At 38.7% G+C, this 23,562-nt stretch overlaps 1 protein-coding gene and 1 pseudogene across 25 annotated transcripts in view; one reads left to right on the plus strand and one right to left on the minus strand.

Annotated features, from left to right (window-relative positions):
• Positions 1-854: 854 nt before the first annotated feature.
• The window catches only part of SGR2 (shoot gravitropism 2 (SGR2)), a 51,331-nt gene continuing 28,623 nt past the window's right edge, over positions 855-23,562 (minus strand). For 2 of the 25 annotated variants that reach the window (XM_008808754.6, XM_088714921.2), the window contains exons 11-23: positions 22,872-22,937; positions 22,177-22,776; positions 21,868-21,967; positions 21,644-21,756; positions 21,359-21,431; positions 20,020-20,122; positions 19,695-19,788; positions 19,515-19,577; positions 19,024-19,072; positions 18,823-18,923; positions 12,428-12,474; positions 12,046-12,320; positions 9,476-9,617 (exon numbers count right to left, since the gene is read on the minus strand). In XM_008808754.6, the coding sequence (XP_008806976.4) occupies positions 12,077-12,320; positions 12,428-12,474; positions 18,823-18,923; positions 19,024-19,072; positions 19,515-19,577; positions 19,695-19,788; positions 20,020-20,122; positions 21,359-21,431; positions 21,644-21,756; positions 21,868-21,967; positions 22,177-22,776; positions 22,872-22,937 (1,653 nt within the window). In that variant the 3' untranslated portion in view covers positions 9,476-9,617; positions 12,046-12,076. Of the gene's footprint in view, positions 1,146-5,102; positions 6,155-6,423; positions 6,978-8,570; positions 8,861-9,475; positions 9,618-12,045; positions 12,321-12,427; positions 12,520-18,822; positions 18,924-19,023; positions 19,073-19,514; positions 19,578-19,694; positions 19,806-20,019; positions 20,123-21,358; positions 21,432-21,643; positions 21,760-21,867; positions 21,968-22,176; positions 22,777-22,871; positions 22,938-23,562 lie in introns of those variants that run through there. The other 23 variants (XM_026809394.4, XM_026809393.4, XM_088714920.2 and 20 more) reach the window with 20 other exon arrangements.
• LOC103719505 (receptor-like protein EIX1) lies at positions 2,741-5,826 on the plus strand (annotated as a pseudogene).

Below are 23,562 nucleotides of genomic sequence, written 5' to 3' on the forward strand. Positions count from 1 at the left end.
GTTAGTTGGGTCAAGTCTTTCCAGCGTTAGAGTAGGATTGGGCTGAGCCGGATTGTTGTACCTTAAGAATGAGATTGCCGCAGATCTACACGTAGGAACGAATCACGTTCTTAGGGTAGTGTATATCACATGCTTTAATTTATGCCTTTTTTTAATATTTTGATTATATTTCAATAATTTTTTTTATAATATTTTTATAAAATAAAAATATAGTAGTTTTTGGCAAAATATTTCCAATAGATGATGGGTGTTTGTCGCAACAACCGCAAAGATGTCTTGTTTTTTTTAATGTGCTTTTGGTCGCAGAGCAGGGTTGGTTGTGGGTCTCCGGGGCTACAGGTTGGGGCTAGGTTTCCTCCAAGCAGCAGGCCAGCAGGAGAAAAACTCCTGAGTTGCGTAATTACGTGAAGGCACGTTTCAATGTGGTTTGTTAATTGAAAGCAACAACATGCATGGTTGCTTACGGACATGTATCATATTGTTATCCCGGACATGTTAAGAACCTTCTTTGAAAATTGACAAAATTCCTGATTCCAATTGATCATAATTGTATTAGGAACTCTTCTAGACAAGAATGCCTTTTTTTTTTTTTTGTTGCTGCTGGTGTGATAGGATTGAATAACTTCAGGAGGATGTTTGCACTTATCAATCTGCTCATTAACAAACAAACACAATCATATTCGCTTACCCCCTTGCCTATCAATGATACAAATAGGCTTATCTTGCGGAGTTTCAGTAGTTCTTCCACTTTTAGGATAAATTTGATAATTTCCACAAGTACAAATTCTACTTTTTATGGGTCCATTTTTTATATATATATATATATATATATATAGAACCAAGTCAAGATGATATGGATCGTCCCTTCTTCTTGTGCCAGATCTTACATTTCCCAGAGATCTTGCACCAAAAAAAAAAAAAGAACACCCCTTCAAGGAGGGTAGATTTATAATTAGCAACTTGGTCATTGATGATACGAAAGACACAGAAAAAAGGATAAATAGCTAAAATAACATAAACGTGGAGAGAAGTCTTCCTTAGAGACATACAATACAATCCAGATTAGCACCTAAATTTTTCTCAGAAGAAGCACCATCCAGATAATCGGTTAGAGGCGGACATCAGGTGGCTGGACTGTAGGCTCTCTGCAGGCATAAATTTGGACTGGTTAATCCTCTTCCTCCAAGTTGGCCAGGGGCGGCCCAATACATTTGGGGGCCTAAGGCGAATCCAATAAATGAGGCCTTTTTTTTTAATAATAAATTTTTTAATAAATATAAAATACTTAAAAAATGATATGAAAATAGATAGCTATTAAGTACACTATTTCAACGAAGATGCATGAATCTAACAAAAACAGACAAGAAACCTTTTTAATTTAATATAATTCTTCAATGGGAGCACAGAAAAATAATTATCCTAAAAGAAGGGCCATGAAACTGATTAAATAACTGAGATAATGCTTGACAATACTGTTTACCCGTCAAGCAAGAGCAGAGTAGGAAAAAGGTCATCCATGGCACTTCATGGCCAAGGTAAAAAAAAGAATTTGTTCAGAAAGGGGCCTCCTATAAAAGAAAGTAGGGGCATTATGGGAAATTCACTCCATCTAATTAATAAAAGTCCCATCCCACCATCTCCCCTTCAAGTGAGTACCCAAGCAGCGACTGCAACATCACACAGCAGCCATTGAACCCCCTCCCTCCTTTTCTCTCTGTACCACCCAAAGAGGGAAGAGGGAAGAGGGAAGAAGAAACCGAGAGGAGAAAATTAAAAGAATCTCCACCCTCCAAGAAGTCCATTTCCGATCCCCCTTTCTTCCTGATGGCCCAGCAGGGTCAGGAGTAATGTGAGGGAAGGAAAACCAAGACCAAAACCAAAAAAGAGAAGGGATGAAAGATGAGAGTGGCTTCAGGCGTGTATCAAGCCAACCAAATCCCTTTCTTCCTGATGGCCCATTGCCCAGGCCAGCGCCCAGCTACGACTCTAGCTATTGGAGACGGATGGAAAAGGCAGAAGGCTACAGATTAAATAAAAAAAGAAAAACTATGCAGTGGGGACCGTGGGATGGGGGCCTTCCGTGGGTCGGGGGCCTTAGGCGACCGCCTAAGTCGCCTAAGGCCCGAGCCGGCCCTGAAGTTGGCCATGAGGGTTGTATCTTATAATGTTGTTTGGGGAATTTGCTTCGCGGTCCAAAGTTAGCGGGGTCTTTAGAGGGATGGGAAAGTAATTTACCGATGTTGTTTTAGTATATTAAAAAACCAGGACAGATAGAAGCAGTATTGATGTGGTGTAGGATATATTGAGTCCAGGCCTCTTGCGTCAACACAAAATCTCTCCCTACTTCGGCAGGTGTCATCCTCCTCTAGTATTCAATTTTTTCTAAACGACAACTTTAACCTACCTTTCAACGTAACTTATTCAATTTCAAGGTTACCATCTAGTGTTCGTTGTCTTCTTCATTCAATACCGTCGGTAGTATTACAATATCCCTAGTCTACAACCACCCGCTGGCTTCACCATCACCATGATTTCATCAATTTCTTGGTGGAGTGGTTTGGAGCTGGGGGTCAATGGATTCTTGTCTCGACAAGGAAGAAGATAGAGAGTCAAACAATGATAAAAGCAATAGTTTTTTCCCCTTGTTTCATCATCATTCAATTTTTAAGAGAAAATTAATTGACATTTTCAACCTCGAGTAGATTCCATGCGCCTTCTTTTTCTTTGACGATCTATCTTTTGCGCTACCATGCATGCAGGCTTTTATCCCGTACGTTATAAGGTGCAACCAGAGTAATAGCATCCTAGCTTCCTTGCTAAAGTGTGAGATCATGCCTGTAACTTCAGCAACCGAGCGTTCTTCCAGACTGTTTGCTGTCAGCAACGAGATCCTCAAGAGCAAGACCATGATGCTTCGCTCCACTCCCTGGTTCCTGCTCCGGCTTCTGAGCTACCAAACCATGGCGTCAAGCAGCTGCCTCGAGCTCGAGAGGACGGCGCTCCTTGCCTTCAAGGCCGGCCTCAACACCACCCAACGCCGCCTAGCCTCGTGGCAAGGCCTAGACTGCTGCACATGGAACGGAGTCAGCTGCGACGACGCTGGCCATGTCGTGGAGCTCGACCTTCGGAACCCCTACGACAACCGAAGCAGGTGGGCGTTGGGTGGTGAGATCGATCCATCCTTGCTTGCTTTAAGCCGTTTGAAACACTTGGATCTCAGCATGAATGGTTTTGGCGGAATCCCCATCCCAGAGTTCATTGGTTCTTTCACAAGACTAGAGTACCTTAACCTCTCTGGAGCTGCTTTCGGTGGACTCGGTACCCCCGGCCTCACCTTGGCAACCTCTCCAGCATCCGCTATCTTGATCTCTGTGCTGCCTTCTCTTATTACAAGAGCCGTACGTGTTGATAACCTTCAGTGGCTCACCCGGCCGTCTCTCTTCTCTGAAGCACCTCGACCTGAGATCGGTGAACCTTTCTACTGCAGCGGATTGGCTGCAGGCAGCCAATATGCTGCCTTCTCTGACAGTGCTGCGTCTGGATCCTGTGGTCTTTCATGAGCCATCCCCACTTATCTTCCCATTGTCAACTTTACAGCTCTTACAACACTCGATCTTCTCGATAACAACTTCAACTCTACCTTACCCAATTGGCTGTGGAATCTCAGCAGCCTTACCTATCTCGATCTTTCGAGCAATGGATTCCATGGTCCAATTTCTGAATCACTTGGAACCTTGACCTGGCTTCAAGTTCTAGCACTAGGATACAACGGCCTCGAGGGTGCGCTGCCGAGATCGATCAAAAACCTCTGCAGCTTGAATACTCTACGCTTGTCAAGGAATGGTCTTGGACCCTTGGTGGAGAAATTGCAGAAATAGTGCCAAGATGCATGTGGAGCAGCCTCAGATCCCTGGACTTGTGGGGTAATAAGCTAAGAGGGAATTTGACCGGCTGGCTTAAGAATCTGACCTGTCTCAGTTTTCTTGATCTCAGCAAAAACTCACTTGATGGCCCCATACCTTCAGGGATTGGGAAGCTCTCTAGCCTGACTTACCTAGATCTAAGTTATAACTCCTTTGAAGGTATTGTATCTGAAGCTCACTTTGCCAACCTTACTGGATTAGAATTACTAATATTGTCCTTGAACTCCTTGATCTTGGAGGTAGACCCAAGCTGGGTCCCTCCTTTTCAACTCCAAATTGTTGGATTTCGTTCTTGTCGGTTGGGCCCCAAATTTCCGGCATGGCTTCAATCTCAGATGAGCATTAGGACACTTGATTTGTCCAACACAAGCATTGCAGATGCAGTGCCTGACTGGTTTTGGAATTCATCTTCTTTGTCATTAACTGTTCTTGACCTATCCAATAATCAGATAACTGGAAACTTGCCATTAACCTTGGAGCTTATGACAGGCTTGCATCTTTTGGAGTTGAGCTCAAACCAATTGGAGGGTCTGGTACATCTCTACCAAGCAGCCTTCGAAAATTGGATCTCTCCAATAATTCATTTTCAGGGCCACTGCCACCAACCTTAGCTGCGTCGATGTCTTTTGATGCCTTGTTAATCCCAAATAATCTAATAAATGGCAGCATTCCATCATCTGTATGTGAATTGACGTTTCTAACTATTCTTGATCTATCGAACAACTTCTTATCAGGAGAACTCCCTCGATGCTGGAGTGAGCACTCGGATCTGTTGGCTTTGGATGTGGCCAATAATAACCTTTCTGGGGAAATTCCTAGTTCGATGAGTTCTTTATCTAGACTTCAATCCTTGCACCTAAACAATAACGATTTCTTTGGAGAACTTCCTTCATCTTTGCAGGAGTGCAACGGTTTAACTTTCCTTAATCTTGCTCAAAATAAATTTTCCGGGAATCTACCAGCATGGATAGGAGAAGGCTTGCAAGATCTTGTGGTACTTCAGCTGCGATCGAATATGTTTTCTGGCAACATCCCTCCACAACTAGCAGAACTTGGCAAGCTCCAGATCTTGGATCTTGGACATAATAATCTATCAGGATCCATACCCCCATCATTTGGCAATTTCAGTGCAATGGCTTCAACATTGCAGGGATCCATAAGTAGCTTTGAGTATTGGACTTTTGGAAATTATGGCCTCTATAGTTACAATGAGAGCTTATACATAATTACAAAGGGAGAAGAACAAGAGTATTCTAAGATCCTCTATCTTGTGAAGAGTATGGATCTTTCAAGCAATAGTCTAAGTGGAGAGATTCATGAAGAAATAGGAAACCTTTTGGCATTGAATAATCTAAATCTGTCCAGAAATCATCTGACAGGGAAGATTCCAGACAGAATTGGTGGATTGCAATCATTGGAGTCTCTTGACCTTTCAATGAACGAGCTCTCTGGCACCATTCCTCAAAGCATCTCTAACTCGACTTCTTTAAGCCACCTGAATATGTCCTACAATAACCTATCAGGGAGAATTCCAACAGGGTATCAGCTCCAAACCTTGGAAGATCCATCCATTTATGTCGGCAATCTCGATCTCTGCGGGCCTCCAATTTCAGAGAGTTGCTCCAGCAATGAAACAAATCATGGCAACTATGAGGAATATGAAGATGATGATGAAATGTTATGGTTTTATCTTAGCATGGTATTGGGATTTGTTGTGGGGTTTTGGGTTGTCTTTGGTGTCCTGCTGCTCAAGAGCTCATGGAGGATTGCTTACTTCCGGATGACCGACAACTGGTTCGATAGACTCTATGTCCCAGTGGCTATAACAATGGCTAGGTTGAAGAAAAAGAACATGGAGGAAAACCAAGCTCTTGGAGTTGGAATCAGGAGAGGTGGAAGTTGAGTGTTTAGTAGTAATTGACACTTCTATTGTGTACACTTACATTTCTATAAAATTTCTCCAGACTGCCAATGCTGTAAAACCATATCAAGCCCCTTATCATTAATAGTTATGCTGTAAAACCATTTCACTATGTATGCGCATATAACTGGATCATACATGGTCTAGCTTCATCCTTTGGGTGACTGAGCTAAAAAGCCAACATGGTAGGCAAAGATTGCAAGTAGTTTAGTATGCAGGAAGGAGGCTGCAGGCTACCTGAATCTGTTAGGTGAGCATCAATGGCTTTTCCTTCGCTATTGTTAATTGATGTGAGTAGCTTGAGCTTGTTCTGAAAGTGCAATTTGATGTAACAAAACAAACTCTAAGTTGCTTGAAGGGACAGAGGGAAGACAAGCATCTAAAGTTCATATCAGATTATGAAACCATAAATTGGAAACTCCTATATATGATGAAGAAGCATGGGAGGAGAGGGAGATTATGTATGTATATTTGTTTCAAATTAAAAGAGTAACATGGACATTGTGGCATTATCATTTTCAAGGCAAAATGTGGCAATCATCAAGCATTTGCTTTACCAACAAGGCTAAGGTTGATGTGCTTTTAAACTTAGTGCTTGCTTCGAACATTAAGTTTTTTAATTGTTGGTACAAAAAAAGAGAACTAGGACATTATAATGGAATCTAGAAAATTAGAAAAGAAAGAAGAAAAGATATAATAAATAAAAAAAACAAAAACAGGCCAAGCAATGCAAATATACTAAGATTTAAGATGGTTTGCCTAATAAAATGAGTACATTAGAGAAAGAATCCAACATGTGCAAGAGAAATTTGTCTAGAGAAACTCCAAAGAAAACATAGTACAAGAAGACAACAAACTTCAAATTTGTCACACAAAAAAGATATATTTATAGGAGAAAGTATGTGCTTTTTCCTGGCCAATTCTCCTTCCCTTGTGTAAAATGGTGGGCTTATTTTCTTTGTTTGGTATTGATTCTAAGTCGCTCTCATGTTTAATATAAGATACAACAATCAGAAGATAAATATCAATCAAATGGAAGGCAGTGCAAGGGTGGATAGTGATGAATGATTCGTACCAGGATATTACCCGCAAGTTTGTGATTCCATTGTCATTTTGTTTTAAGCCATTTGATTCTGTAATTATGCAAAACATGATTTCCCACCATTAACACTACAATCCAAGAAGTTGCTTCACTGGTGAGTAATGATGGAATTTTGATATATGTTGGATTTGATTTTTGACTTCACCTCAGCTTGTTTTCTGGCATATTCACCGCTAAATGTGGCAGTAAGTATTATTACAGTTTAAATTTTTACTACAAGCATATCAAGATCTTGCCCAGTGATATAAGGTGCAAACAAAATTTCATTAAGTTACATTGATAAATGATCTATTAATTTTTAGCATACTTTTGTTATAATGCATTTTATAAGGTATTCATTAAACACTCTCTTCATTTGTATGTTATGTAATCAATGAAATAAAGATTAAATAAATAAAATAATTAGAAGAAAATATTGAAGTGTAAAGTGTATTTTGAGTTTAATTTGATCCTATTATACAACAGAATATTGGATGTCATGTTTGCATGTAAGCCTTTTTTGTCCTAATGCAAATGAAATGATATTTTAACAGGAAAAGTGCGTGAAAACTTCTATTTTGCACACCATATATATGATTATGGTGGTGGTGTTCGAATGGATTAAAAAATTAAAGGTGCCTCGCATGCTATTCATTCCAACTGCTTATGCTTTTTAAAGTAAGTTACGCAACTTGTTGCCTCTTTATTATCTCACTACACTCTTTATATATAATGCGAACTCCTTAGGCAGGGGCTGACATTTATCTTTGCAGCTCCATCTTGATCCTTGGTATGCCTTTTGGAATTTACAAGCATCGGCTCCATTTGTTTTCCCCTGTGGCCAAGATTCTCCTTTCTTTAAATTTTTTGAAGTATAAATTATTTGATGTTACCTGCCATCGAGATTTCCTCAAGATTTCATCATCATTTCTATTATTTTCATCGTGTACTGTGGTTAATATGTCCATGTTTTGTTGTTAAGTGATCCTCTTCAATCTGTGCCCTGACTCAATCAGCAAATTTCTGCAGCCACAATACCGAATGAAGCAGTTATATGAGGGGGTTGGCTCGAGACATAATTCTAACGAAGGGGGTTTTACCCTAAAGTTTTATTATGCATTTTCATCTTGGTTATTGATTTGGGTAGATTATGAAGAACTTGGACCCAATTACAGGCCCTATTTCTTTTGTTTTCTCTTCTTGCGGCTGCCTCCACCGCCAGTGTTCACCGCCGAGGCTCTCGGCCTCTCTCTTGCATCGGCAGGTGGCGAGCACGCTGAAAGTCGGACTCCGGCGAGCTCAAAAAAAACATCTATTCGGCCCTCTTTTCCTCTCTTGCACCGGTCGCTGCTGCCGATTGCCAGTTGCAAGGCGGCTGTGCCGCCATGGCCAGCACTATTGCTGGCTGCAGCCGCTACCGAGCCTGGAGGCCTTCTTTGCTCCTGAGGACAGATATGGGCCTTCTTTTCATGATCTTTGGGCACCACCGGTGGGACTCGTTGCAGCATAAGCTGCCCGATCATTGGAGAATCGGCGCCAAGGAAGGTGAGTTCTTCCCCGCTGTCATGGTGATCCATGTCATCTGTGTCCTGTTTGCTTCTGGTTTTTCAGCTTAGACTTTATTTAAGTTAGTGTCCTATAGATCTTTTTCTTTTTTTAGGGAACAAAAATATGCATTGGGTTGTTGGTGAGGTATTTTAATATGACCATGTTTTATTGCTAAAGTGATCCTCTTCAATGAGTGCCCTCGAGTGACGCGAGGCATCGACTCACCCCGCCGGGAAGAAAAGTGCAGGAAGGGTTAACAAAGATGAGCATAAAGAGGTCAAGTCTGCTAACAGTAGATAAAGGATTCTCTCGAAAGTAGTGTGAGGCCATGCAGGAGTGTGATGGTGATGGTGATTCCCTTCTCTCTTGCTGTTGTTGAGCTTCAATCTGATTGAAAGCCAACAGCCAAAGATTTCAAAAACCTCAGAATCACAACAGCCAAACAAGGGCATGCAAACATCTTCAGCAGCAAGGGTTTTATTTGCACAGGCCACAGAAAAGGTGAACATGATTTCTGTAGGGAATCAGTAAATCACGGTGCCAACTTGTGGAGCAAATTTTGCAGGTTCTCTTTGCTTATGTCTGATTTTATTACTCCTAACATGTAGAATAAAGGTACGAAATAGAAATAAAAAAAAGACACGAAATGTTTTATCCACGAATATCATATATGATGGAATGCATACAACTGCATATTTGAATGTGTTAGGGTTTAGAGATGTATATGCATAAAGAATGGTTGATTGCATGTTTGTTATAGTCCTACAATGACTAATAAAAAAGATGCCGCAAAGGTTTACTGGTCTAAACAGGCCCTCCTCTCAAGTGCTTAAGATTTTAGAGTCCATTATGTATATTAACTTTTACTGGTGTCACGTGATAAGGATGTCATGAGATTAGATAGGGGAGATTATCATAATCCCACATTGGCTAATAAAAAAAAATGCTACTTAAGTTTATTATCCTGACGAGATTAGTCCTCCTAAGCTTTTGGACTGACTCTGACAAAGGAGATTTTACTTGCATCTTTACTTGCATGTTAAAAAATAGGTTTATATACAAACTTACACAGGTATCAGCAATTGATTCTGACACAGACAAGCTTCCTAGGGACTCCGTATGCTTCCACGTAATGTGATTCTCCCTACATAATGGAAGAAAGTCATTAGCTTCTGTTGCGAAAAGCATGGAATAAATACTAGCATGTGCCTGCATCACCAAGCATGAATCAAGGCAGCATTCCATTTATTCTGGTTTCATGGTATAACATTAAACAAATACCTCTCGTTTCCATAAAACTCTATTGGTAAGCTACACACTAGAAGAAACATTCAAGTCATTAATCTTAATTATTATGTACATATAAAAGTGCTCATACAATGTATCAATATAATTTGGAACCTCTAACTGTACTCTTGTCATTTCAAATATTCTCTTTAGAGATTCCATATTAGAAAGAAAAAAAATGCATACATAAAATGTATAAAAGAAATTACATAACCAAAAAAAGAAAGAAAGGCAACTATGTTTGTAAGCTTCTTTCTTGCAATCTAGCACCCCTAATACTGCAACGAAGACCAGTCTGATGGTTCGCTACTGCATGTACCAAACAATATCCTTCCCCTTTCAAAAAGGGAAAAAAAGCAAAGAAAATATTCCCAAAAGGGCATTGCAAGCCCGACTTTACTGCAATAAGAGTTGGCTTAACTGCCAAGTATACAGGTTTCCTAAAGTATCCGAAGCTTCAACCCAAAAATTCACAAGTGAACTTTACGGTATGAAATATGTGCATGTACTGAATGCTATTTTATGACCAAGTTGACCAGCCCGAACATTCGCAAAAAGTTGCACTTCAGTCATGGACGGAAGATTGGGAAAATGCCATAGTACTTGACTAGATGCGACTAGAAACTTGAACTTAATATTTGTTGGTTGCCTAAAATATTCGAATTTTGAAGTTTCATCACCTTTCACTAAAAAGTCAATTGAATAGACACTCCTGAAAGGTGTGTTTAGTACCTACACTTCTAACAGATGTAAGCAACATATTTTATTTTTGGAGTGCCAGACCAGACCATTTCAGGATCCGACAACTAAGAATTCAAAGAAATGTCAGCATTAACAATTGAAATGTCCAGATAACATTGCTATGAGCTGAAAGCCAAGATGGTTGGCCAATCCCTATGACAACCTATCCAGATACATTGCAGTGGAATATGCATCAATACTATATCCTTGTCATTCTTATATTTCTCCTAGTGGACTAGCAAGTATCAACCTCATGATGTATTCCATATGGGCTAGAATGCTAACAGTACCACTACAGAAAAAGTTGGCTATCCCAGACATTTACATGCCGACGCTAGGTAGAAGCGTCGGTAATTTTGGCTCCAACACCAAAATTTGCCGACGCTTTAAAATAGCGTCGGTGGTGATGATACAATGAGAAGGTTAGATAGTGTTGTCGGCCAAATGGAATGATTAGACGATGCTTAAAAGCATCGTCGGAGTCCAAATAAATCCCCGGCCCACAACGCTTTCTCTAAAGCGTTAACGGAGGCCATTTTGCCCCCGGCCCTTGCGGCTTCAACGACCCGGCCACCGCCGACGTCCTCCTCCAGCCGGACGACCCCGATTCCGTCCAATCGCTCGACCTCCACCTCCGCCCCACCGCTCCGGCTACTTCTACGCCCTCCTCTCCGACCGATGGCACCACCCCGACCCCGGTGGAGACGGGATCCGGCAGCTTTTTCTCAAGATCTCCCCCTTCGACGACCTCCGCTGCCCCCCATTCAACGCCTACGTCGCCGTTCTCCCCCTCCTTCACACCCTCAACTTCGCCGGCGTGATTCGCCCTGGAAATGATTCCGATGGCGTTGGAGCTCCTCTTCGATGACTGTGTTCGGTTCCTTGAGGCCGTGCCGTGGACCGAGGAGGAGGGGGTCCTCAGCGTGATCCCCTTCCTTCGCGAAGAAGAATCCCGAGATCTCCTTGCTAGGGTTTCTCCGAAAGCGGCCGCCGGAGATGGGAATAGCATGTCAACTTCTTCGAGGAGATTTTCTCCCATCAACTTCAGATCTCGTGAGCCTTAAACTCTCCTCCCAATCTCGTTTCATTTTGCCCCATTTCGAAGATATCTTATGTTTGAGTGGAAATTTCTATGATGGCGGCGACGATGCACGCCAAGATCAATCAGAGGAAGCACGACAAGCTAGATATAATCAAAATCTGGTGAACTTCTCCTCCTTATCGGCTGCTCCTCATCAAAATCTACGATGGCCCCCTCCCCCGCCTTTTCCTCTTCTTCTTCCTCACCTCCGGACGATCAGGGACCGCCCTAGGAAGCCATCCTCAAGGCCTATAGGGTTAGGGTTTTTAAATATTTTTTTTTAAAAAAATAATTATGCCGATGCTTTTAAGCGTCAGCCTATTTTTGGTTTTCGCCGACGCTAATAAGCGTCCGCGGACTCCAAACTAGGCCGACGCTTAAAAGCGTCGACATAACTATTGTGGCAGCAGAGGCAACCTTATAAACAAAAATGAATATAAAATTATACAAAGCAAAGGATTACCCTATTGTGGCAGCAGAAGCCTTCAAAACCATTATGTGGCATTCATGATCTTTTTTGCTTTCCTAGAAAACTCCCTAATCAGTAAATTATCAGAGAATGTCAACGGAGTATCTTCATCCATAGCATCCCTGTCATAAATTAGTTTTGTGGCCCTTCTTTGAGTCCTGGATCGCCATCCACTACTTGATTGTTCAGTTGCTGGGGGCTCTTCAGGCATATCACGATAGAGGTGTTTGAGAATGAAGAGAGCAGTGTCGTAATCACGCCAATAATTACTGTTGGATACACATCCAAGCAAAGTCATTAAATGAAAAAGGACCTGCCAAATATTTTGATATAAAAAGCATAAAAATAAGTAATAATTTGTTCAGTTGATTCTTACGTATGTGATCCCAAAGCTGATAAGTAGGGATGCCGAAATGTTTTGTCCTGCATGGTTAACCAAAAAAAATCAAAAACAAATAATACGAACACCTGCAGAGCCAGCAAAAAGATAGGGTAAAGAAAATTCCATTTAACAATATTTTAGCTAGGTGACTAACATCATACACTAAGAGGACATAGAAAACAATAGTACAAGACAAATAAACATCCCCTATACATGAATTTGACAAAGGCATAATCATGACAAGAAAATGGTTCAGTTTTTCCAATTTTGCCACAACATAATGAAATAAATATATAATGATTTTGGTTTAAAGCAAAACTTGCAAGTCACATAATGTTTATCCTTTTCTTTTAAGTTTAGCCAATATATACTATTATCTTGAATTGAGATGCAATCATGTGTGTAGGTTTTGAACCCATTCCATCAATGAAAATACATGAAGAGCATGAAAATTGAGAATTCACACTGTTAATCATGATTTACAACCTCTAGAAAAATCAAATTTCAAGTGTTCTACTTGGTTTATACCTATGCATTAAGTGGGGAAAAAAATGTAAAAGCACAATAGGCCATATATACTCAATCCACATTGTGCGATCTTAAGTTACCGTCTGGTATTCATGACATTAAATAGTGCTGGAACCGTGGTATGCCAAATCAACTCGGGCCACTTGGTTTAGGCGTACAGACCCGAACCACCTGGTTCAAAGCATGTTGATTCGAACTAGTACGGAACTGCATGCCTATTCAAGGCGTTAAGTGGGAAAAACTGGTCTGAACCAAACCAAATAGAACCGTTTAGTTTGGAGAAGGGTAGTTCGGGCCGCTCCAATAAGAGAGAAGGCTACTACATGACCTCCTCCTCTTTTTTCTTCGAAAGAGTGGGCTGTGTGAGGAAAAAATCAGGTAAGAGCAAAGATTTGCTGATTTTTTCTGATTTTGAGCATAAACCCAAGTCAAATTAGGTAAATCCCCTCCCTCCTATTCATTCTTCTTCTTTTTTTCATTTTTGTGCCAAAATAGGTAACATCAATAAAAAATGCCAAAATTTTATAATTTTTCTTTGATTTTGTAATTTTTAGATTACAAATATATTTTTGATCTAAAAATATCATAATAAATAAAACAATAGTCAAAAATTGTAAGAAGATGGTAGCATGTTTAGATGTATGCATGCTACTTGCTACCTTATTTCAATGGCAATTTATTTAAAATTGCACACGATGATAGCTACACGAATCTAAATTCAAACAAATTACGAAAATTAGTGATTAAGGCATATCCATAGGCTGAAAAATATATATAGTATTTCTTGTAGGCATGATATGCTGTACCGGTCGGTACCGGGCATACCGTACCAGTACCCGTGGGTACCGATATGCCTGACGTACCGCGTACCGTACCGTACCAACACTCGGTACGCCTATCTAGTGCGGCATTGGTACGAGGTCCGGTACCGGTACAGCAAACCTTACTTGTAGAGTTTTACATTAATCTGAATTAATATTAATTTTTAGATATTTTATAATTAAATAATAATTTATTGTTTTAAAATTAATTAATATATTCAAAAATTATAAAAATATAAAATTAGAATTTTGTATAGATAATGTTGATGTATTTTCTGAAGTAATTCAACTATTTTTTGCACTACAATATAAATTATCTAATTTTAAGTATTTAATTACTTAAATAATTATTAATCAACAGAAAACCGTGAAAAATATTGTAATGTATATCAGTAATTGAGGCATAGTTCTTAGGACAACATGCATAGTAGTTATATAAAGCAATAAATTATTACATATTGAGTGAAATTAAATTATAAAAGTCGCTAATTTATCTAAAAATATATAAAATTTTGTTTACTTTTTAAAAATCATAATTTATGGCGATGAATAAGATTGTTTATGATGTATATTAATTAAAATTACAGAAATGGATTTAAAAAAGGAGAAAGGTAAGGATATTGACGTAGGTTTGGATCATGTTAAATTTATTTTGGACTAGCAACATTAGAGGTGCAAGTGGTACGATGCACGGTGGAGGAAGATGGAGTGATGAGATTGAAGCAGCAACTATCTAGTGATTATCTTGAGATGGCTACATGTAAGAAACAACTACAAGAAGCACTTTCATGATATCAGGGAGAGCAAGAAAAAAGTGTAGAAAAACAAGCAAAGATCGATCTTCGTTGAGTAGCTGAACCACTATATTACTTCAAGGATCAACAAGACTATAAGGCATCAGTTCTTAATGACATGGAGGATGGTAGATTCAGGCTGCCATGTGGGACAATCTGAATGATTAGTGGCAAAAGGAGAAGATTGCCAGGTACAGGGCACAATTTAGATCCTCAATATATAAGGGCGTTCTGGTTTCGGTTCTGCACAAATCTAGCCTACAGATGAAGCCGGTCAAGTTGTTGGTAAAGATGGCAGTTGGATAGCATATAGGTTTGGGACCTCACTGACAAGAAAGAAAAGAAGGCCAGAGATATACCAGCAAGGAACACATTCTGTGACTTAGATCCACGTGCCTTTCCAAACAAAGACTCAAAAACAGTAGAGGCTTGAATCTATACTCCTGAAGATAGAAACAGGACATGTGGAGACCTATTGCTTCATGATTCCACTGCAACCATGTCCCTGCAGATTCTGCAGCAATACCTATTACCATTCTACTATCAACACTATCCAGAAAGCCAGTCAAGGTGTGGATCCTCCAAGGCCAAAGAACACCTATGGCGAGTTGCTAATCATAAGCTAGATAGATGAATAGCCTCATAAAAGAGCAAGTGGGACATTTATGATGCAGCATTGATAGCTGATAAAAGGCCTAACATGCAAAGCATCATCACTTCTTGGACATATTGTGATAACAAGACACTTCCATAGGAGGCCTAGAAACGTGCATCGATACTCAGAAAATTTTGAATTTAATGGAGCAAGTAATCGATCAGATAGAGAAGCATATTATGCAGGAGTACAATACAAAGCTGTTGGAGATATTTTGATGATCAGGTGTTCATATATTTTCTAGACCTTATATGCTGCCCACTGCATAGAACTGATATTGATGGACATCGATAGGATCCAGTAGGTGACGCCAGTGGTAGAGATAGCTCAAACCATCACTAAATTTGGAAATAATCACATGAATACTGGATTTGATGAAAAAGCACACCGAGCGGGGATACTTAGGCTTGTAGTCACCCACCTCGCCATGCACTAAATTGCACTTGATAGTCTTATTGAGAAGAAGGCAAATCCGTGTCAGATATTCATGAGTGGCAAGAGAGTACATATAGATGTAGTGGCAAGGAAAAGAGTCATGTGAAGGGGGTTGGTAACAAGCCTGCAATTTTAGAAGTGGGCCGAGAAAGTAGTCAAGGCAATTGCACCCGTACATCAAGTCCTCAATCTATGGATCCCCAAATGGGCTTGTATCATACGATGATTTCTGCCAAAGGTACAATCAGGCGAATCCGAAATATACTAACGAGTCTATTAATATGATTGAGGAGAGATCGGATTACCAAATAGGCAGGAAGTTGCCTCTAGTAGGTAATCGAAGTGGAAGCCTTAATGCTTGTTTATTCTTATAAAATAAATGTGTTCATTCTACAAAAAAAATTTATGTTTATTCTTATAAAATAAATTTGTCCAATTATGTGTTTTCTAATCAAATCAATTACATATCTTAGCAGCCTACTAACTCAAGTAAAAGTTCCAATATAGTGTCCCAGTAATGGACATGGATGAGGAGCTATTGAGTGCCCTACACAATGACATGATGGAGCTTGATGCTCATTGCTGCCAGATGTTTGGAGGAGATAAAGTCAATTTTAATAGAAATTAAAAACATTACTTTGTCAATTCAAGCATGTATGTAATGCCATACATGCATTTCATAGATTAAAGCTTTTAGAGAGGGATTCCACAGCTTTGGTGAAAGGCAATTTAATACGCAAAGACAATACAAGTTCTGAGTTTTTTTTTGACACCAACATTATCGGGTACAGTGATTGATGATAAACACTATCTAATATCTAATTTACTTGATTGCGTTGGTTTGAGTTGTCATCCATAAACCTTAGAAGATTAGTAGTTCAGATCCTCTCACAGATGGTGTCTCCTCCAATGGCTATGAGCACAACTAGTCAACTTTCTCCTTAATACATAGCAAATAGATGACCCGCCTAACATAGAAGAGATTGAATAACTTGATATATGGCTTAGATTGAAGTGCATTCACGAGTTGGAGTTGAAGCATGACGGTCCGCTTCATAATGACCATGCATATAATAATGAAGATCCGATGATTTGTTGGCTTAAGATCCAGAAGCAGCCGCCATAGGTTGATTTGAGCTAGGATCGCCTCCTTGCCCAACTAGTGTATATCAAAAAGACTAGGATGAATGCAAAGCAATGGGTTCCATAACACATGCCACACTCACAACCAGCCAACAACCAGTAACAGGAGCAACGATGGAGGCCGGGGGGAGATGATCAAGATCGAAAGGCCTTGAGATATCTACTAGATAGGAGATGCACCATGGCACCCTTTCCAGTCGGGAAGGAAGGGCCACTCAGAGTGGTAGGCCTAGTCAAGCCACCCAACATAGCCACACATGCAAGGACAGCCAGTGAAAACCAGACCAACAAGAAAGAAAAAGAAAAGAAAGCTATAGATTCATTGAAGAGAGTTGATGTGGAGACCATTTGTTCGGATTCTGAGACCATTGAGCTCTTTGATGACTGGCTGTCCAGATCATCACACTATACAAGCAATGATGCTGATGATAGTTCGAGCAATGATACATTTATTGACCAGAAAGGTAGTAGTAGACATGATGGGGGTGCATATGACTCAGCCGCTTGGTTTTTCATTGGAGAGTCGCATCCTAGTCATACCATACAAAATACAGACCACCATGTGCAATGTAAAGCCTACAAGGATGAGATAGCATATAGGAGACAGACCCTCGAGATGATTCAGAACAACACATTGCTACAATTGATGATATAGCATGCGTCCCTAGATATCTGGATCTTCATCATAAATTGGATCCCATTCTGCAAAATTAGGGTACGACCCATATGAATATTTTTTGTCTGAAGCATCAAGTTTGAGTGGCTAATAAACCCCACAGACTCAACCAAATTAAGGGTTAGATTTTGCAATCATAATCTTCCCTCAAATGGGAGTGATATGCACAACATAGTATCAGAGAGGATCAGTATCATGGTGGCTATCTAGGATGCTCAGATTATCAGATGCAAGGGTGGGCAATATTTCGGTTGGAGTTACGTCCAAGGCCCTGACTATGAAAAAGATTTCAATACCTACGAGCGACAGACACTCCACTAGGAACTAGATGTCAGTATGTATTTTGTAATGCAAATCAATTTGATACATGCATTCTCAACCTAAAAAAATATATATTGTTTATGTTTAATTATTATAATTGATCCATCAAGCAATCAACAGTCTCTTGGGACCAATATGAAATAAAATAATATTAAGATATCCTTAAGACCATAATTAAAGATCTATAAGTCCTTAAAATAATCTTCATAACTAGAAAAATCGAAAAAAATAAAAAAGGCCAAAATAGTGAACCGATACACATCTACTTCTAATACGGTTTCGTTTGGTACCATACCATACCAGTACCTAACCAGCATGGTCTTCGGCAACGAGATTGCATATCTTGGTTGACAGATTCCGTGTATAGATATAGAAAGAAGGAAGGCATCCACAAAGAAATCATAAATAGTACTGAAAATACTGGCTTTTCTGGTGCCCTGCTTATCAAAAAATCACCAGCAAATTCCCAACTTCCATTTTTGCCTCCTAAACATATTTATCAATAGAAGTTAAGGCACCTGTTATTGCTTCTAAATCTTAACTGTTTCTTTCAATTAGAATAAGCTTGATGAAATCTTTTACCAACCACAGATATGCTGCTTTAGTTGGTCAGTTGTCATATCATCATGATTTAAAACACAAATAGGAAGGCAATTCTAACAACTTGGTGAGTCCCACCTAAGGCATCTTAAATCAACTTACAAGGATCAAGTTACATATTAGTATTTTAATTATAAGAACTGAAGTAACAAAAACAAAACATCAAAAAGCTTACTTAACAAGAATGTTTACCTTATCTAGTTTCTACCAGGATACATAAATACTACGAAGCAGGTTAACGGGAACAATAATCTATTTGGTAATTACGCAGATCAAAGGTACTCAATCCTCACAGACACATGATAGATTCAATTATCAGCACAACTATACTATTACCTAATCCAAATATCCTAATGCAGAAGGTCAAGTATAGAGAACAGAAAAATATATGGTAGTGTAGAAACTAATTCAGTCACCTGGAGAACATGGTCAATTCGACCATCTTCACTGCCTGTCAGTCTTTCAATCATAATGGAGCCATACGATCTTTCTTTTTCTTTGACTTCTTCCGTTGCTTCTGTATTGTATAGTTAATCACCACAAAAATGCTTATTATTAAAACACTAATGACACCCTTAATAAAAAGATAAGAGAACATAAATGATTTTGGAACTAACCGTCCATGTTATCCTTGTCTCGTGAGTGAAAAACATTAACCATTTTGACCTATTGAAACAGCGTCAGAGCTTAAGATAGGGATTTCATATAGATTGGAAATCTACAAAAAGTTGATCTGCAAGTGATTTTTCAAAACTCATAATGCTCTACATATGCATTTCAATGCTGGATTCACTCACATGAACCCAACAAAGTTTTGAAGCTGAGACATATCTTTTATCTATATATTTCCCATCAAACATGGAAGTCCTACTTTCTAATTACTTCTGGCACTCAGCTCATATGTTGGAACTATCAACTATAAGAATTTGTATCACTTTCCAGCGATCTATAAAATTAACAGCATAAACATAATATGCTATGGCTTGAGAACAGGGATTTCCATAAAAAAAACTTAGCTCATTGATCTGAATGAACAGAGCATACACGAAGATATCTAATGTAGAAGGAAATAATGACAGATTTTTTGAGACTAACAGATGAAGCCTACCCTCAAAGAGTTTAAGTGACTTGCTATGGCTTGAGAACGTGCAGCTATATCTTCAGTGAATTCCTGCATTAAATATTAAGTGATTTATAATTTAGGTGGCTATAAAGGAAATGACAGGATATATAAAACGAAAACTATCTGGTCTTTTTCAGCAGTTTCTTGATAGGATGATGATATCACCTGAAATCCAATATGCAACCTCTTCCCACCCCTGTGATAGGGTACAATAACAGGGCGCTTGCTGATGTATTCTTTGCAGATAAGTGGTTCTACTCTGTATGAAAGCCCAGCCTAGATTCATGTAATATGTTCCCTCACTTCAAAATAGAACTTCACATTAACAAGCAAATGACATGACAAATGATCTAGCATGCATATTTTGTTTATGCTTAACATTATAGAGTGAAACAACTTTTGAAGGTATTATCGCAAGTGTCAAGTCTCCACAGCAACAAATGAGATGGGCATTTTAAATTCAGAAAAAGCTAGTAGATATAGGACAAACCTGTAAGCCACAGGATCAAAGGGATGGAAAATGTTAAACATCTGCCTGCAAGATGGCATCTCTTCAGATATTTTTTCATCTTGCCAATAATCTTGCCCCCTGCCTTTAAATCAAAGATCATGGTTCTAAGAAAGCTGCCAGGAGTGAAGACACATGAAAGAAATTGCTGAACATATAACATAGTACTTGTTGCAACTTGCAACAATCAGCATTTGACATAACACTATAGATGCATATTAAACAAACAACACCTAACCATGACAAGCTGTCATATGAATTCTAGCAATTGATAATTGCAATACACATTACTTTGATAGTTTAGGACTTGATACCACTTTGCTACCTTTGGCAAACTTGCCTTCATGAACACATAACCGCTACACAGTGTTTTAGGAGGAAACAGAGCAGGTGAACTCTTACTGGTACAAAGACCAAAACATCAACTAGTGTAAACTGAGAAAGCTCATTCTGATAGGAGACTATGATCAATATGCCTCATCCATTTCTCACAAGAAATAAATTCTAGGCTTTAAGATAATAAATATCAAAAATTGATCTTCCTTATAACTGCAGTTCAATAACGCACCACCAAGACAGGTCCCACAACGACCTTTGAAACTTAATTTCTCATTTTGAGTTGTTGATGCTAATGGTACTTCAATTAAATAACATGTAGTTTTGTATTTCCATGACTTCAGTGTTTATTTCACTGTGTCTTTATGGTTTCATGTGTTTACTTTACCCAACACAAAATACTAAGGCATATAAATAAATCTTTGCCACTAGATCAAAAGAATCTAATAACAGAGAAACACAATCCAAAAACTGGGAAAAGCCTTGATGGTTATCATCGATGAGATATAACCTATAAATGTACTATTCTGGGTCGTCAGATTTGGCTCCTCAAAATTCTGAAGCCATATTCCTTAGCTTCTCAGGTCATTTGCTAATATCCAAAACCACCCTTTATAATCCATTCAGTTTTAGATTGTTTTCAGAGATCCAGAACCTAACCTTATTCAGGATCCAAACCTGAAAATTTAAGGTCAGTTAAGCCGAAGTATATAAAAGAAGTTTCATCTACTACTTCTAGCAGGAGGAGAGACTGAATAACACTTACAGGAATTAGTTATCACATTTTTTTTCACTAAGTACCTATATTTTTCCAAATAGGAATAAGGGGCTCATCATGAGGTGTGTAATTTCAAGACCATGAAGGAACAGAAAAATAAGCAGAAACCAGCTCTTGAGCATGGATCAATGGGGTAATCAAACAGAAAATAGCACCATAAATCAAGATAAGAAAAAAAAGATAGAAAATGCAGTAAGGCCTGTTTACCTATTCCTATGCGGATATTCCGAAGGGCAAGAAAAACTCCAAGAGGTGATCCGACAGCAAAGAATGTATCAACCTGATGGGCATATATAAATGTGCCACATAACATGTCAGTGTAGAAAGAAATGAAAACAATATCAGCATACTCCATGTACAAACATATGATACAGGAAAGACTAACATATGAAGGTCGACTGGAATGGAAGATATTCCCAAAATCAGGGGAGAAGAGGTGGAATGTAATAACAAATCGCATAGATGAGAAAAAAAAAAATTAGACCATGTTACCTTGAAATCTAGCTTAGTGTATTTAACATAAGGTGTATAGCTCCTTTTGTCATCTTCCTCTGTAGAGAGATTGCTAAGAGAGGATTGTTTAATTGTAGATTTAACCTCTTTTCCTGCTACAGAACAAAGACAAGCCCAAGAAAATCGTGTTATATGACTACAGGGTATTACATACAAGCAAAAATCTGCAGAGTTATGATGGTAATCAAAAAACTATTCATTGCCTTGATCAAATTCACGGTTGCCAATTTTCTCACAATTAGGGTAACTTGTAGTGCAAAGATTATGTTCAAGCTCTGCAATCCTCACTTTAAGGGCCTTCACCTGTATCACAAACACATTTACAATATGAATTCCTAGTCATACTTCCATGTAAAACATTTAAGAAAGAAACAAAAATATTTATAATAGAACAAAAAAAAATCACCATTTCAAATCATGTCGTAAGATCAACAAAATCAATAAATAAAATCTCCAATATTTTATCATGAAAAGGTTATTAGTTTATTGAAAGATCAGCAATTAATCCATACCTCTTCATCCAACAAGGAGATTAATTTGTCTTTATCAATTACGTCTTTGGACATCATTCCAGCAACTTTAACTGCATCACCTTCATAATCTCCATTTCCTGTGGTTGGACTTGCATTAGAATCTCTTTCTTCTGCATTGAATGTAGCTCCAGAATGCTGACCAAACTCTTTTCCAGCTTCCTCCGTGACCAACATATCATTATCTAGCTTTTCAGTTATATTTCGTGGAACAGAATCATCAGACTCCTCTTTAGGATACATAAAGCCACTACTATTTGAGGAATCCTCTAACACGTCTGCTGAAATGTCTTGAGAATTATGCTCGTTAACCATGATATACGGATGCGACATAGAACTGCCTTCCGTAGCTGTACATGCCAGCTGTTCCAAATTTGCACCATTTATGTTATTGTTGTTATTTTGAGAAGTCATGGTACCACTGGATACAAAAGCTTGGCAGGAGGCATCAGCTACAGACTCTTGCTCTGGTATCCTTTCCATGTAAACAGACTCCATAGGAAAAGGTGAACATAAGCATTCTTGATGGCAAAGGATATCATAAGACAGTACACTTCCTAATGAGTGACCATATATTGAAACCTGAAAACAGTAACATGCATCTGTAAAACCCACCCAAGGTTGCCATGACAACAAAGAAGACAAATATTGCTCAGTTTATACATTTCACTACAAACCTTCCCATTGTAGCCTGGATTTCTTTTGAGAAACTTCGCATACAATCTGTTTAACTGGTTTGAAACCTGAAAGCATGATTTATAAGTTAAAAGAGCTCTACTAATGCAGTTTGAGATTCGGATTTGTAACATTAGATCGCTCCCTCCTTTTTATTTTCATGCTATTGATTGGAAAATTTCACTGGTGCAATCTGTTCAATTTTATTAACCATGCTAATTTTTTAGGCAAAACTTGTTATTCAGATATGCTATCTTCAATATTAACCTTTAAACCCTAAGGTGCATTTGAAGATGCCGAATGGTGGGTTTTGCTCCTGTGCTAGCCACTATAACAATGATTAAATTCAATATCTTCATATTTTAATACATATGAATACAAACATTTTGGAATACATTAGTTTCTAAAATCCTTTGCAGTATTTCCCAATTTTAGTCAACATGTACCACTGTCAGTGATATGGCCAGCAAACAATTTTCTTTTAGATCATTTGCTTTTGTAAAATCACTAGGTAACAATTAGCTACGGTTTTGTCTATATAGAAGCTAAAGTTGTGTCAATGCAAGTAGAAGACACACATAACCTACATGAATCATGCCATAAATCATACAGAAATTATCCACAAAGAGTGGCGATAGATCGCTCAGACGCCCAAGCCATATCAATGATACAAAGTCATTGCAAACCAAGAGA

This window comes from Phoenix dactylifera, chromosome 2, assembly GCF_051530095.1.
Source record: "Phoenix dactylifera cultivar Ajwa chromosome 2, Ajwa_hap1_PhDact_Kaust_v1.1, whole genome shotgun sequence".
Lineage (NCBI taxonomy): Eukaryota > Viridiplantae > Streptophyta > Magnoliopsida > Arecales > Arecaceae > Phoenix > Phoenix dactylifera.